The 14,663-nt window shown below is 35.0% G+C and overlaps 1 protein-coding gene across 1 annotated transcript; it reads right to left on the reverse strand.

Moving 5' to 3' along the window:
* Window positions 1-10,843: 10,843 nt before the first annotated feature.
* Window positions 10,844-13,072, reverse strand: LOC111403813 (putative pectinesterase/pectinesterase inhibitor 45). The gene is made up of 3 exons (XM_023032433.1): window positions 12,066-13,072; window positions 11,797-11,957; window positions 10,844-11,686 (listed from the first exon to the last, which is right to left on the reverse strand). Exons 1-3 carry the CDS (start codon window positions 12,962-12,964, stop codon window positions 10,992-10,994), a joined length of 1,755 nt encoding a protein of 584 aa, XP_022888201.1. The 5' UTR covers window positions 12,965-13,072; the 3' UTR covers window positions 10,844-10,991.
* Between the last annotated feature and the right edge of the window lie 1,591 nt (window positions 13,073-14,663).

Raw genomic sequence — 14,663 nt, forward strand, 5'->3', positions numbered from 1 at the left:
TCTATAGGATCTTTACTGCGATGGCTAATGGCTGAAAGAAGCTGAAAAGGTGAATTCTGGCATATAATGTCATTTAGTTATACAAATTCAGAAACTGTAGAGTATAAAAAATAAAAATCATTCATCATTCAATCTATACATAAACATAAATTAGAATTAATCATTTGATTGGAATATTTTTGTGTTGTATTTCTCTTTTAGTAGAACTAGAATTAATAATTTATTTTTATCAAAACCTGAATAGCCATTGGATACCTTGTATCGAATTGTTGATTCCTATTCCCTTTCCCCCATTTGTATGCACGTTTGCATCGACAAAACGTGAAAACTTACAATTCGTGAATAATCTTCTACTTTCAGTTGATTTACTCAAACTAAACATCAAGTACTCGTTGATATGTGCACAATACGAAGAATTTTGAATATTGGGTATTGCATAGATAATTGAGAACACTTTATTTTTCATTTTATAACCTTTCGAAGCACTATCCGATAACAATTTCACCCCAAGTAGCTTATGTAATCTATTGTCAACTTTCATTATCATACTACCACTATTCGTCATACATTCCCACATAGATGTAAGTAGATGCATAGATATGGATAAAAGAACTACAAAGCCCTCATTGATTCGTTAGAATGCCAAGGATATGGGAATCAAAAGTTCATTGGTTCCGAAGAATACCAAAATTTTGATAAATTTGAGAAGAACTCCCAATACCTAATATTTTTTATTCAAGACAATTTGTATTACAATAAAGAATAATTATATATTGAGTATAAGCAACTCTTTGTGCACAATAAGGTAAGAAATGTAACTTAAAGGAAACAATAAAAACAAGATATTACTGGATTTAATTGATATAATTCACATGTAATGAACCTCTCAATGACGGAATAATAATGAAATTTGCTCGCATGTATTCAACCATGGCAAGAGGCCCTTTCACAAATGTATCATTCGCAATATGATCGAAAGATTGTTCCTCAAATCGATTGCCTCACCTTCCTTCGACATACTATCACCTAAATATGGAATCTTTTACCACCCAAAAACAAAGGAGGAATCTGCCCCTGAATTATTATTTCATGTGGATAAAATCGATCTTTTGAAGAAATCACCCACTTAAAGTCCCCTACAACAAAGTCCATGTCGACCCCTTCGATTCTCTTTGAAACTCATAAAGCCTTATGTACTTGCATGCCTGAAAACTTTGTCTTTAGTACAAAAATTTGAAGTAGAAATTTCACCCCCAACATGTATTTGAAGATCACATTTCATAAATCAGAGATGAGGTTTATTTATTCACAATTCAGGTGATTAATTGATATTATAATTAATATACAATTCAACCTCACCCCCATACCCACTTCATTTTCAATTTCAAAACATCTCTCTCTCTCTCTCTCTCTCTCTCTCTCTCTCTCTCTTCATTTGTCGTCTCCCTTTCCTCAGTCGTCAGTTCAGTGGCACAGTTGACGTGAAATTTCCTAAAAGAAACGGTCAGTGTTGGCGCTCCCTGTTACCTTTTCACACTCACAAGAAGCTTCGTTCCCGCGCTTTGTCACAATGCTCAACGGTGCAGCGTTGATCGACATCACAGCGTATGGTGGCAAAGCGTCAGAACGAAGCAGCCAGTGTGCTCACAGTGCCAATTATGCTTGGGTGTGTTGCGACTGACAACCACTACTTGATGCTTTCGACCATATGTGATGCCAATGATAGTAGTGACTAGATCTTTGTATGTGATGATAGTGACTGGATCTCAGTGCGTAGTGGTGATGAAATGGCCGAATTGATTTTTTTGGTTGGTTTTTTTGGCTGTGATTTGCTTGGTTATTTTGGTGGTTGGCTTGTTGGTATTGGTGGTGGTAGTGCGATAGTGGTGGTTGAGGTGGAGTGTTATAGTGATGCTTGTGGTGGATTGTTATAATGGTAGAGCTGGCTGTTTGTGGTTTGCATATTGTGGTGCTGGTGCTAGTAAGGTTGTGATAACTGAAAATTTGTTCACAAATTAGGGATCATCCTGCGTAGGTCATATATCGATGTCCACAAGTCACAGATCACTATGAGTAAGTGACGGATCAATGTCGACAAATCATAAATCAATTAAAATTAGCCACAAATCAATTTAATTGTTCACATAGGTCAGAGGTTAAAAATTTAACAGATCTAATCACATGCCCAAGGGTGGACCCACTTGTGGTCATGTAAGGTCGAATGATCCCACAAATTTTTTGGATTTTTTTCCCAAAAAATAGTTGTTTTAATCCCTTTACAACGTACTTTAACGCACTTGTTACGGGATGTCAAATAAAATCGAACTATTGTATTCTTAATTACATTTTGAAGTGCTCAAGGCCTAGATTTTCGCTCATTAATGGTGTGAAATGGTCGACCATAGCAAAAGTTACAACACGTCAAAGTAGGTCATTTCAAATTAGTTTATCGAAAATTTTGATCAATGCTAACAATTTAAATCATTGATCATATGATATTCGAATCCACAAATCATTTATGTCATCTGAAAGCTCATTTTAAGAACTATATCATAGTCATATCGAATGGTCCAAACCGATATCGAAATAATTAAATATACATCAAACGTACATCTCAAAAAGAGACATCTAACTCTTTTTCTTTTAAAAAATTTATTATTTCATTAATGTTAATTATTTTTGCATGATAGATTTTTCGAAATAATTTACATTATTTTATTAGAAAATTTTACATGGAATATGATGTCAAAAATTTTAGAATCGTTATGAGCTAAATGTAAATTGAATTTATTTCAAATTATATTTGCTTTAAATTTTAATTTCATTTACTCCTGGGATTAAATTTGGATTTTATTTCAATTTATTCACTTTCTACATTCAATTTGATTTACTCGTCGTTAGCTCTGAGAAATGGTAAACAAAATTCTACAAGTAACAAAATTCATTTAATAATATTGATAATAATGTAAGTATACCACGCTTTCAATTTATTAAAATACGTATTAACATTTTCATTAATATTATGAAGTTTCTAAAAAAAAAGTTCTATTTTAATTTTCAACCCCGCAACACAAAAACTCTGGGTCCGCCCCTGCATATGCCATTAATTTCTATGAACTCGGCTCTTCGAACTGGTCACATATTTAATTAACTAGATTTCAACAGTGAGAATTAAAGTTATTTGCTACAATTAGTACTTTCTAAATTATACCAGAGGCTATTTTTCAATTTTCAATTTAAAAAAAAAATAAATTTACAACACCACTACTTAATCATCAGAGATGCTCAGTTGATGTTCTCCAACGTTCGCTATTTTTTTCTCCCTTTATTTCTACTATTTGAGTCGATGATGCTCTGTCATTGCTGAAGAAGTCACCTACAATATCAGTATATTCTATCTTTCCTCTAACGAAGTTATTTGGATGCCAGTAACTGTTTTGGTGGATGTTGATGGGTGGATTCCCACGACATGTGATATTGATTATCGTAAGAGAGGCTGGCGATGGACGAGGTGTGCAGAGGTGGGGGTAGAGGCAGGCAGGAGTTTGGTGGGGATATATTATTTTAACTTGATAATATTATTATTTAAAATAAAAATTGTGAATTATCACACCAGATTTTTGGATTTTTAAACTCATTCTCTTTAAATTGAGTTGGTCTATACTTAATCCCTAATATATGATTTTTTGTTACCCTAAAATTTGTTCCTTTGAATCCCCAAAAGTTTACTTTGAGGCTATCTATCTTTGCCTAATCCAATTAACTAGAAAATAAACAGCTCTTTTAAAGGTATATAGGCCCATGCCAACTCTAGACCAGATCCAAGTTAAAGTCCATATTTCTTTGGGAAAAATTCATATATCTGGTGTATTCTTTACACTGTTTCAAAAATCAGGTAAATAGTTTAAAAATTCAAAATTTAGATATGTATTTAATTAATTAAAAATATTTATTGAATATATATATAATAAAGTCACAATTAAAAAATTAATGGTCACAGATTCATAATTATAAGCCACAAATTTATTTACTGGTCACATATTGTCAAATAATTGGTCGCAAATCAAAAATTTTGTAGGTCACAAATCGAAAAGGCCACAGATCATTTTTTAGTCACAAATTATCAAATTTTATCGTCACAGATTATTTTTTAATCACAGATCATCAAATTTTAATGTTACAGTCCATCGCCCAAAAAAAAAAAAAAAAAAAAAAAAAAAAAAAAAACATAGACAATCAACCCAAACCACCAACTTGCACCACCACAACCACCACCACCATCGCACACCACACCACATCCACAACGCACCACCACCGCTAGTAAACACCACCAACTGTAATAACACCACCACCCACATTGCACTAACACAATCGGCTTCCACAAACAGTCGAACACAAAATTCGCATCACATCCACACAATCGCGCCGCAAACTCCACCATCGGCGACAGCGACACAACTATCGAATCAAAAACCAAAGAATTCCAAAAATAACCACCAGATCGCTTCGCCCAAAAATCAACCTCCATCCGCATCACCACCATTTTCAACCACCACAAGATCTACCAACAAATCAAATACAAAACTGCCATAGTTTTCGCCTACTTATTGAAATTGAATACATAGGAAGTGATAGAAAGGGAAATCCTAATTATTAACGAAGGAAATTTACCCTAGGTTAAAGTGAAGAGAGAAGATATATAGATGGGAACGATGACAGAGCATGTAGAAAAGAGAGAAGAGAATGGGTCATCAGTGCAGCTCCTTTACCGTCGGTCGCTGAAGTTTGAACAGTCGACAACGTTTGGAAAGAGAAGGCAGAGAAGAAAAGAGAGAGAAAGAGTTGTAGAGAGAAGACTAAGAATTGAATTTGAATTTTAGGGTTTCAAATTCGATTGGGATGAAATAGGACTTATATAGTACTTGAACTGTGCATAAAAAAACCATCCAACCTGATATTTGCACTGAGATCTTTAAAACTTGGGATTCTTGTAATATCCTCTATTTCTTTTTCTTTTTTATTTCAACCCATGTGCAAATTCAAACCAACCCATGTTTCAAAACAAAACAATTAAAACCCAATTGAAATACTTAAAGTCATACTAGCACAAATATCCTTATTTTTGGGGCTATTTTGAAAAATCATGACAGATATGGGTTAAAAGCCAAATACTCTAATTTCAATCAATAAACAACCTAAACATTACAGTGCAAAGCTGAAACAAAGAAGTCGATTCTTCAAAATTCCAACTTTTACAAGCTCGAATCAATGAAACAAATCAAACACAAACAAGATCAAGGGATGCTTCACCTATTTTTTCTTCAAAATTTTCTCCCCCAAATCTACAAATAATCAATAAAAATCTACAGGTTTGTATGTTTCTGAATTTTTATTCAATTAGTTCATTTTATTTTATTTTTACTTTCATTTCTTTGAAGGTTTTTTTTTTTTTTTTTGGGTTCTATTGCATATGAAATTTCATCTTTATATTAATAATTTTGAGTTAGTGTACATTAAAATTCAAATTGTATAAATTGGATTAAATTAATATATATTAAAAATTAACAATGAATCAATTCAAGTTATGCATGCAAGGCGTTTGTGATAATGAGAATGAAAAATAAAATTCCCTATCACTTTTATGTGAAAAGGTTGCAATCTATTTCATTCAAATTTTCTTGGAGTAATTAAATAGATGCATACATGTGTGTTTTGAAAATTCAATTATGAATATGAATTCAAACATTATTTTATATTAAAAAGTGACATGATGTAATGAACTGAATTGAGTTAGTACATATAAGAAATCAACTTTGGATCAACTAAAGTGATGCGTGCAAGATATTTATGGAAAAGTGAGGGAGAAAAGTGTCTGACAGCATTTCCTGCGGTGATTTCAAAAACACAATCAGCTTTCATAAAAGGGCGTCTCATTACAAGACAATGTGCATGTGGCCTATGAAGTACTTCATTTCCTACGAAAAAAGAAGAAAGGCTACATGTTTCTCAAGCTTGACATGAACAAGGCATATGATAGAGTTGAATGGTCTTTTCTTGAGGCCGTCATGCACAAATTGGGCTTTCATGAAAAAATCATCAACTTGGTGATGGCATGTGTTACTACTCCCTCTTTCTCGATACTCATCAATGGCTCTCCCATGGATCGCATTATCCCATCTAGGGGATTGAGGCAAGGGGATCCTATCGCTCTATTTATTTCTCCTATGTACTGAAGGATTCACTAGCCTGCTGAATGCGGCGGAAAGGAATAAAATGGTGAATGGTATTCAAGTGTGTAGAGGAGCTCCTAGTTTGAATCATCTTCTCTTTGCTAATGACAGCCTAATATTTTGTGAAGCAAATGTGGAAACTAATAATCGACTACAAACTCTCCTTAGTAGCTATGAAGATGCCTCAAGTCAACAATTGAATAGAGACAAAACCTCTATGGTCTTTAGTGGAAATGTAAAGCCAAACAAGCCGCAAGAAATTATGGCTCTATGGAATGCTCCTCAAATACAGCAATATGAAAAATATCTGGGATTACCGCCTATGATTGGCAGATCCAAAAGGCGAACGTTCTCTGAAATTAAACACAAAGTTTGGATGAAATTACAAAGTTGGAAAAGTGATGTTTTCCTAAGGAGGACAAGAAATCCTCCTAAAATCAATGGCTATGAGTTGCTTCAAATTACCCTCCATATTATGCACTGAAATTGAAAGGATGATGGCTAGATTTTGGTGGGGCCAAAGAAAGTAGGAACAAAAAATCCATTGGAAATCATGGAATACAATGTGTACATCGAAATCCATGGGGGAATGGGATTTAAGGAGTTGGGAATCTTCAACTTGGCTATGCTTGGAAAACAAGCTTGGAGACTATTGCAACACGTTGATAGCTTAGCTCACAAAATATTCTCAGCCCATTATTTTCCAGAAGGTAACATTCTCAAAGCATCTATTGGTAGTAATCCCTCGTATGCTTGGCGTGGAATATGGGAGGCTAAAAATCTATTGCTACAAGGGGGAAGATGTGTTGTTGGAGATGGAAAAACTATACACATTCTAAATGATAACTGGATACCGGGAGTGAAAAATATAAGCAGGGAGTTGGGTATTGATTTACAACAACATCACAACCAGCAACTTGAAAATCCAGTGGCATCACTGATTGATCCCAACTTGAAGTGGTGGAACTTGACAAAGCTTAGGACTCTATTCAATCAAAAAATTGTAGAGGCGATACTAAAATTAAACCCAAGCCCCTCGGGAGAAAAAGATTGCTGGTCGTGGAAACATGAATAAGCTGGACTTTGTTCTGTTAGCAGCGCATATAGATTCTTCAAGAATTGTCTAACGCCGGACCATGGTAACTCCTCAAATGTGGCTGAAAAAAAGAAGTTTTGGGATACTTTATGGCCTCTAAAGATACCCCCACAAGGTTAAAAATTTTGCTTGGAGAGCTTGCCAAGATAGCCTGCCCTCCAAACAAAACCTAATTCGAAGAGGAACACTTGTTGCCACCAAATGCTATTTTTGCGACTACCAAGTAGAAGATCTATGCCATGTTCTACTTAAGTGCCCCTCTACTCACCAACTCCTAACCAATTGGTTTCCAGCACTACAGAATATGGATTACCTGGGAGATTTCATGCAAGCATCTATGGATATAATGGCAAAAGACTCAAAGGATACTCTCTCGGAATTTATACTCATCACTTGGGGTTTTTGGTTCCGTCGAAACAAAATGGTTCATGACCAGCTGAACCTTCCACCATAACAAGTAATTGCTACCGCTTTAGCCAAAAAACTCACTGCTCAAATAGGTTCGTCCCTCAATTACTCCCCTGGATTGCTTCTCTACAAATATTGGTGGTCCGCACCACCTAAGAAAGCATTAAAACTCAACATTGATGCCGCGCTATTTTTTGACTCAAATAAATCTGGGATTGGAATCATTTTACGAGATCAAGAAGGAGAAACAATTTTCACACAATCTTGGAGCCGGAACACATTGAAGCTCATGAACTAGTCAGAGGCCTACAACTGTGCCTCAACCTTAGAATATCTCACTTAGTGGTGGAAAGTGATTGTTTGTTTCTTGTCAACGAAGTCAATAAGTCAAACTCGTCCTCTTCACCAATCCGATCTCAAGTTGCCGAAATAAAAGAGTTAATGCAGAGATTTCCTAAATGTAACCTTCAGCACTGCAACAGACTATGTAACTAAGCGGCACACTCCCTGGCAGAACACGCATGGTCCCTTGAAGACATGATTCTCTGGTGGCATATTGTTCCTTTATTCATGGAAAATGTAATTTTCATTGATAAACATTATTGTCATTTCTTAAGGTTTATTACCTTAATGAATGAAATATTTTCCCATTAAAAAAAAAAGGAATACTTTAGAATCAATTAAATAGATACATGTGGTTGTGGAAAAATAAATATTTTAGTATGAATTGAAACCTTTTTTATGTTAAAAAGTGACATGGTGTAATACTTTATTTATATCTGGCATGAGAATTAAGATGTTAAAACTTAAAAGTGACATTCTTTGTCACTTTATTCTAAAAAGGTCTAATTATATCTCATTTGAATTTTTAAGAGTCAATTAAAGAGATGCATACATGTGTGTCAAAATTTAAATATGAATATAAATTCAAACATTGGTTTACATTAAAAGTGGCATGACGTAACACTTTATTTGTACTTTTTGCATATGAGTTAGTTTACTGAAAATTAAAAGCAACATATGCTGCCACTTTTTCTTTCTTTCTAAAAAGCATCACACTATTAATTCATTTGTATTTTTTGTAGATGTGAATAAAATTAATGTCCTCGTTTATTATGGATGCAAATGATTATAACAAACTACGAATATAAAAGCGATAAAATAATTAAAATTGTTGTACCAATAGAATGCACAAACAACAATTTTTCATTAAAACAAAAATATCACTTTTTTTTAACAAAAATGACATATCATGTCACTTTTTGAAGCTAGAAAAGTGACAAATATTAAAAAATGACAAAGAATTAAAAAAAAAAGTGATAAATTCTCAAAATCTGCCTTTTTTTATTTTTATTAGTTGATGTAGCTGGATATATAATTATGTATCTATAAATTAACAATATACAGAAATCTATTCGTAGGGTAATTTAGAACACTTATAGGAAAGATGATGATTTGTGTCTAGACGGTGTTACCATAAAGACTTTAGATAATTGAGCATTTTTATAGACATTTTCTTTCAAAATATGTTCCACCACACGTTAATTTTAATTATATCTCAACAACGTCACTTGGTAATGATACCACTATGATTTAAAAACTACTTTGCTATCAGCCTTTCTATTCATTCCCATTATGTTTTAGATATTTTAAATGATTCTCTACTTTGTTACAATATTTTGGAGTCGAATTTTATTTTTTAATACTCATTAATATGCATTGTGTTACTCTCGAATTTGAACGTGGATGAACAATACTTTTTTAATTTGAATTTTTCATCACACTTGAAGTTAACCTCTTGTAATGTGTAATGATCGAGAGGACCTCCTACATTAAATCCCTCTTATATCAATAGACGTGACTAGGATCGATCTGATGTGTCTGCTGATTGAACAGGAGAGACATGGCAACGTAGCGTGATGTGGCGACGCGTAGAGCTGGAACCAAAAGAAGCTGCAAAGTTTCTACGGCGCATGAGCCGTTATTTATCTAGTGATAAACTTGAGGAGCACTCGATCAATCAAATCTAAATATGTATAGTGCCAAACTTGAGGATACACTGTTTTATTTTATACAATTTTGATGGAATCCTTTTGTTTATCAGAATGATGGAAAATACCTGCAGTGTGCATTGGAATAAGAATTCCATATAATGAACCAATGATGAGCAGAATCGAGACAATGGAGGGATATAACAATTATTGTTTTTCTTTGATATTCTCTCTCTCTCTCAATTCACTGTTTTGGACGTTCACGAAAATATCAATTTGAGTATTCAATTTCTTTTCTTTGCTCTTCGAAAGCTTTATCATCCTCGGCACTCTTGAGTCTTGAATGTATCAACTGATGCATCCACTATCTTCCTCTGTCTCAATATTCAAACAGAAAACTAATACTACGAGAGAAATTTGAAAGATGATATATTTAATTTAGCAAACCATAGTTTCGAAGATTCTTCGTTTAAATTTAGTACTGAACTTTATATTAAGGAAACAATGTTTGACCCTTGTTTAAGAAAAATCCGAATAGGAAACAACACCAAGATAACTGTTTCTTTGTTATATATACAAAATCTGAATAATATAGTTTTTTTTTTTTTTATTAAAAATAAATTGAGAAAAGTTTACACCTCTACATTCTCATTTTGTCCCTATACTGGTAGCCAATTATTTTCTATGTATGACTAACAGATCTGATCTCATGTCTACAGTGGACGGGATAAAAAGTTTCCACAACTGATATGGTAAGAGAACCTTACTTACGGTTCTCTATAACAGTCATACATTTAGAGAATCATACTTTCGGTTCTCTCTGTCACGTTAACAACGAGAAATTTTTATCCCCCCGAGATCGATTCTAGTATGGCTAACTAACATTTAGCTTAGATTATTAGTGCTGATTGGGCAAAAATAGTGTCACCCTACTCCCTGGCCAAACAAGAAACAGGCATGTTTACGTTATTCAGGCCCTTAGTAGGAAATATGATGCAAATGAAAGAAATAAAGTTAATTTTGATTTAGATTGGAGGTTTGAATATTTCTGCCAAATTCAGTTTAGCAACAGCACTAGCTTTAGGGATGAAATGCAGTTGCATTTCAGATAAAGTAAATTCTACAAGTCATATTTTCATTATTATGCCTAGGATAAATAACAAGCTCAGATAGAGAAATTCGGGCAAAAAAATTAACACCAATAGTATTATTTGCATATCTCTACATTGAAATCCATGTATTTTTGTAAACTGATTAAACAACACTTCAGCTGAACATCCCGAAGCGCACAGGAACTTGTGCAGACTTCAACCAAGTATCGCCTTGCAAGAAGGGAGCAACAGTAAATTTCAAGGCATCATCCCTCTTAATCAGTTTGTAACCTGACCACTTGACTCTACTTGAAGTAGTAGATCCCGGGCCTTTGTTGTTATACTCTGCGTAATAGAGAGTCTTGAGAGCGAAATCACCATCCCATTCTAGCCAGCCCGCAGGTTGAATCAAGTCACCAATCTCCGTTTCCATTACAATGGTTCTCGAGTATTCCTTCCACGGCCTGCCAAGATAACTCTTGATTTTGGCCTTTACAGGCTCGAGTTTATCATCTGGCAAAATGCGACAGTTTTGCAGCACAATCCCTGTGGTTTCCCTTTTATCGACCCTTCCTTGAGCTGTAACAATATTTTGTTGGTTGTCCATCGGTTTTCTCACATAGATCATGCAATTCTGGAATATAGCCGCTGCATCTCCAAATATGAAATCAACTGTACCAGTAATGTAACAGCTTCGATAGAATTGTCTGTGAGTTTGAGCGTATAGGGTATCCTGGTACCCCTCCATTCTACAATTAAGAAAAATTGAGCGATCAGCCTGGACCCGAAGAGCCACTGCTTGATGCTTTTCTGGACCAGCCGTGTTTCTGAATCCGATAGATTGGGCCATGAATCTATCACCTAAAGCAGCTGCCAATAACATATATAGACGCGATTAATTAGGTTCTGAATTACAATTATGGCCAAAAGATGCATTTTCTTATTTGCTTCTTTTTTTTTTTTTTTTTTAAATTACATACCAAATGTTGCAGTTTGGAATGTTGGTACTCCATCAACATAATTTTTCTTGCCAGTGACAATGCTCTTCTGGGATCCATCACCATAAATGGTAATATTTTGCATCTTTTTAGTAACTATAACATTCTCGTCATAAACACCTTCTTTGACATAAATAACGTATCTGTAATATTGTCACCGGTTTAAACCATCTCCAAGTGAGAAAATGCGAAAATTGAAATCGGTGTACATGAAATTTAAGAGGAAGGGTAGACTTTAAGAAAGAGCATACCGTCCTTTATATTTTTCAGGCAGTGCTTTTAATGCTGCAGTAATGGTTGTATAATTTCCACTACCATCTTTTGCCACGGTCACGTTTGGAGTCAGCTTCGGGCCATCTGCTTTAAGAATTCTCCGGTCTTCCTTGTGCATCCATGTTGGGAATCCATCCTCGTCTGCTAGAAGATTTCGTTTGAGATTAGGTACTTGAACTTTGGAAAAGATGGACGAAACTTGTGAGACAATGGCTAAGGCATTGCTGCCAAGTTCCTTGGCAGTTTTCAAGACTTTCTCCATTGCATCCTTCTCCTTTCCATCAGGGAATCCATCAATACACGTTTGTTGGTAAGACATGACAGCACTCAACCAATTGTTAATATCAGGCATTCTCAAGGAAACCTTTCCCAAATTCGTGTCTTCAATAACCGAGATGGAACTTTTTAATTCTTCTTTGGCATCTTCCAGTAGCTCCAAACAATCATCAAATGCGGCCTTTTTGAGCGGCGTGTCGAATTTGATAGTCTTAGCACGACCAATAACTTCGTCAATCCCCTCGGACACCACCACCATCGAGGCCTTGAGGATTGTTTTTGGTTGAGTGGCTACATTACCCTTTACTGTCTTCAAGAGGCTATCCTGACATGTTTCCTTGTAATCTGTACCTGCACAAACTGTTTTAACAGCTTTTTCTGCTGTGATCACAGGCTTCGGGGCCGAGTGGGCTCTTTTTTTGGGCTCCTTATCGGTAGTATCTGCGTTTTTCTGATCGTAAAATACCACACCAATAGCAGCAGAAACTACAAGGAGGACGACAACACTCGACACAATAGCAATAGTGATCCTTCTCCTTATCTTCTGCTGCCTCTCTTGCTTTCGTCGTTCTTTAATCAAGTCGAAATCCTGGAACGCCATTTTCTTATTCGCAACCGAGGCAGGGAAAAGTCTGCCTTGGCCTTCTTAGCCTCAAAAGCCAAGGCAGTAAATATGAAAGTTTTTCCTCCTTTTTTTTCCTTATTATGGTTTTTTCTTCCTTTCTAGTAATAAAAATATTGCAATTTAGTTTCATGACTTACAAGAGATGAATTGGAGAAATTTCAGGTCCTCTCACTAAAATGGTATTCAGTTAAAGGTTTAAACAATGGATGATGGAAAATCTTCCTTTAAAACAGATTTGTAGCGGGTTTTCTTCTCCTCCTGAAATTCCCCTTAAATATGGGCCTCATCTACTTTTTGAATATTTTGTTTACAAGTACCATCATACTAAAGTGCATGTATGTGAACTTAAAAATCACATATTTTATGAAAAACCAGTAACGCAATATATTTGATATATCTAAAGAATATAATTTATGTTGTTGGAAAACTTATTCAAAGTGCAAAGATCCTTATACAAATTGGAATATGGACATATGTGGTATAATCTCATTAGTTAATATTCGCAGAGAAAAATTGGTTCAAGATCATGATCGTCTTTACCAATGCATTTATCGATATGAATTTACAATTATTGAAATTTGGTGATTTTATAGAGATGGCAAAATCTTCCACCCTGCAGGAACCTTCACCCCTTAGCTAAACCCGTGTCGAAGGTTTTTATATTATCTTATTCTTGAGTTTGTCTATTGAAATCATTTTTTCAAAAGAATAATAACATTAAAGGTTTGTTCGATAGTGATTATGAGAATTGATTTTTTGACCGTTAGAAAGAAAATGTAGATCTCACCTGTGAGAGAATAGGTCAAAAATGACGGCTAACTTACGGGAGTAACAGTCAAAAAATTAATTTTTTGGAGTGAAAAATAAGAACCAAACATGCACTAAATAAAGAACTAGAAGGTAAATGGAATATTATTTTAATCTCTACGTAGGGATGTCAAACGGGCCGATCAGACTCAGCTCGTCAAAACCCTACTCGTGGGCTGGACGAGCCCGAGCCGAGCAGAGGCTCAATCCCACGAGTCAAGCCTACTCAGCTCGTCAAGCCCACGAGCCATTTTGATGAGCCCTCGCCAAAAAATATGAAATTATTTTTTTAAAAAAATTCAAAATGTGCAAATTTACCAAAAAGAAAAAAAAAATTAAAAAAATCACGAGCAACTCGTGGGCTCGGCTCGACTCGGCCCGGACCATGAGCTGGCCCACGAGCTCATGGGCCCAGCCGAGCTCGACTCGCCACAAGCCCGAGCCAAGCTCGTGGGTTAAAGGGCCGAGCCAAGCCATTACCATCCCTATCTCTACGCCATCCCAACCCCAGCCGCTTTTCAAAAATCTTGGATGGAGAAAGGACATTATTTTATTCCCGGCCTTGCCCTACCTCACCCTTGGATCATCCCTAAATTTTTATTTGAAAAAATTGAAATCCTTAATTTTTTGGGACTTTAGCTAAACTAAGATTGAATTAAAAAATGAGCCAAGTAATCAATATTGTAAACTTTGAGAAAACCTGATGATTCAAAAGTAATAAAACCCACAATTTCACTATGGTTATCCAGTTTAAATTTGTCTATCGAGTTACGACAATTATCTCAACCATCATGATGACATATTTAAATATTGCCAATTCTCTTTCGTGTGAAATAACCCTATTTGAACACAAGAATTGAGGTAGTTC

The sequence above is a fragment of the Olea europaea genome, chromosome 11, assembly GCF_002742605.1.
Source record: "Olea europaea var. sylvestris chromosome 11, O_europaea_v1, whole genome shotgun sequence".
In the NCBI taxonomy this organism is placed as follows: domain Eukaryota; kingdom Viridiplantae; phylum Streptophyta; class Magnoliopsida; order Lamiales; family Oleaceae; genus Olea; species Olea europaea.

Bases quoted from the DNA above. Each gene is read 5' to 3' on its own strand.
- LOC111403813 (XM_023032433.1), bottom strand. From the start codon at position 12,964: ATGGCGTTCCAGGATTTCGACTTGATTAAAGAACGACGAAAGCAAGAG. The intron at 11,958-12,065 runs GTATGCTCTTTC...ACAATATTACAG, and splicing joins CCTGAAAAATATAAAGGACG to ATACGTTATTTATGTCAAAG. The intron at 11,687-11,796 runs GTATGTAATTTA...TGTTATTGGCAG, and splicing joins ATTCCAAACTGCAACATTTG to CTGCTTTAGGTGATAGATTC.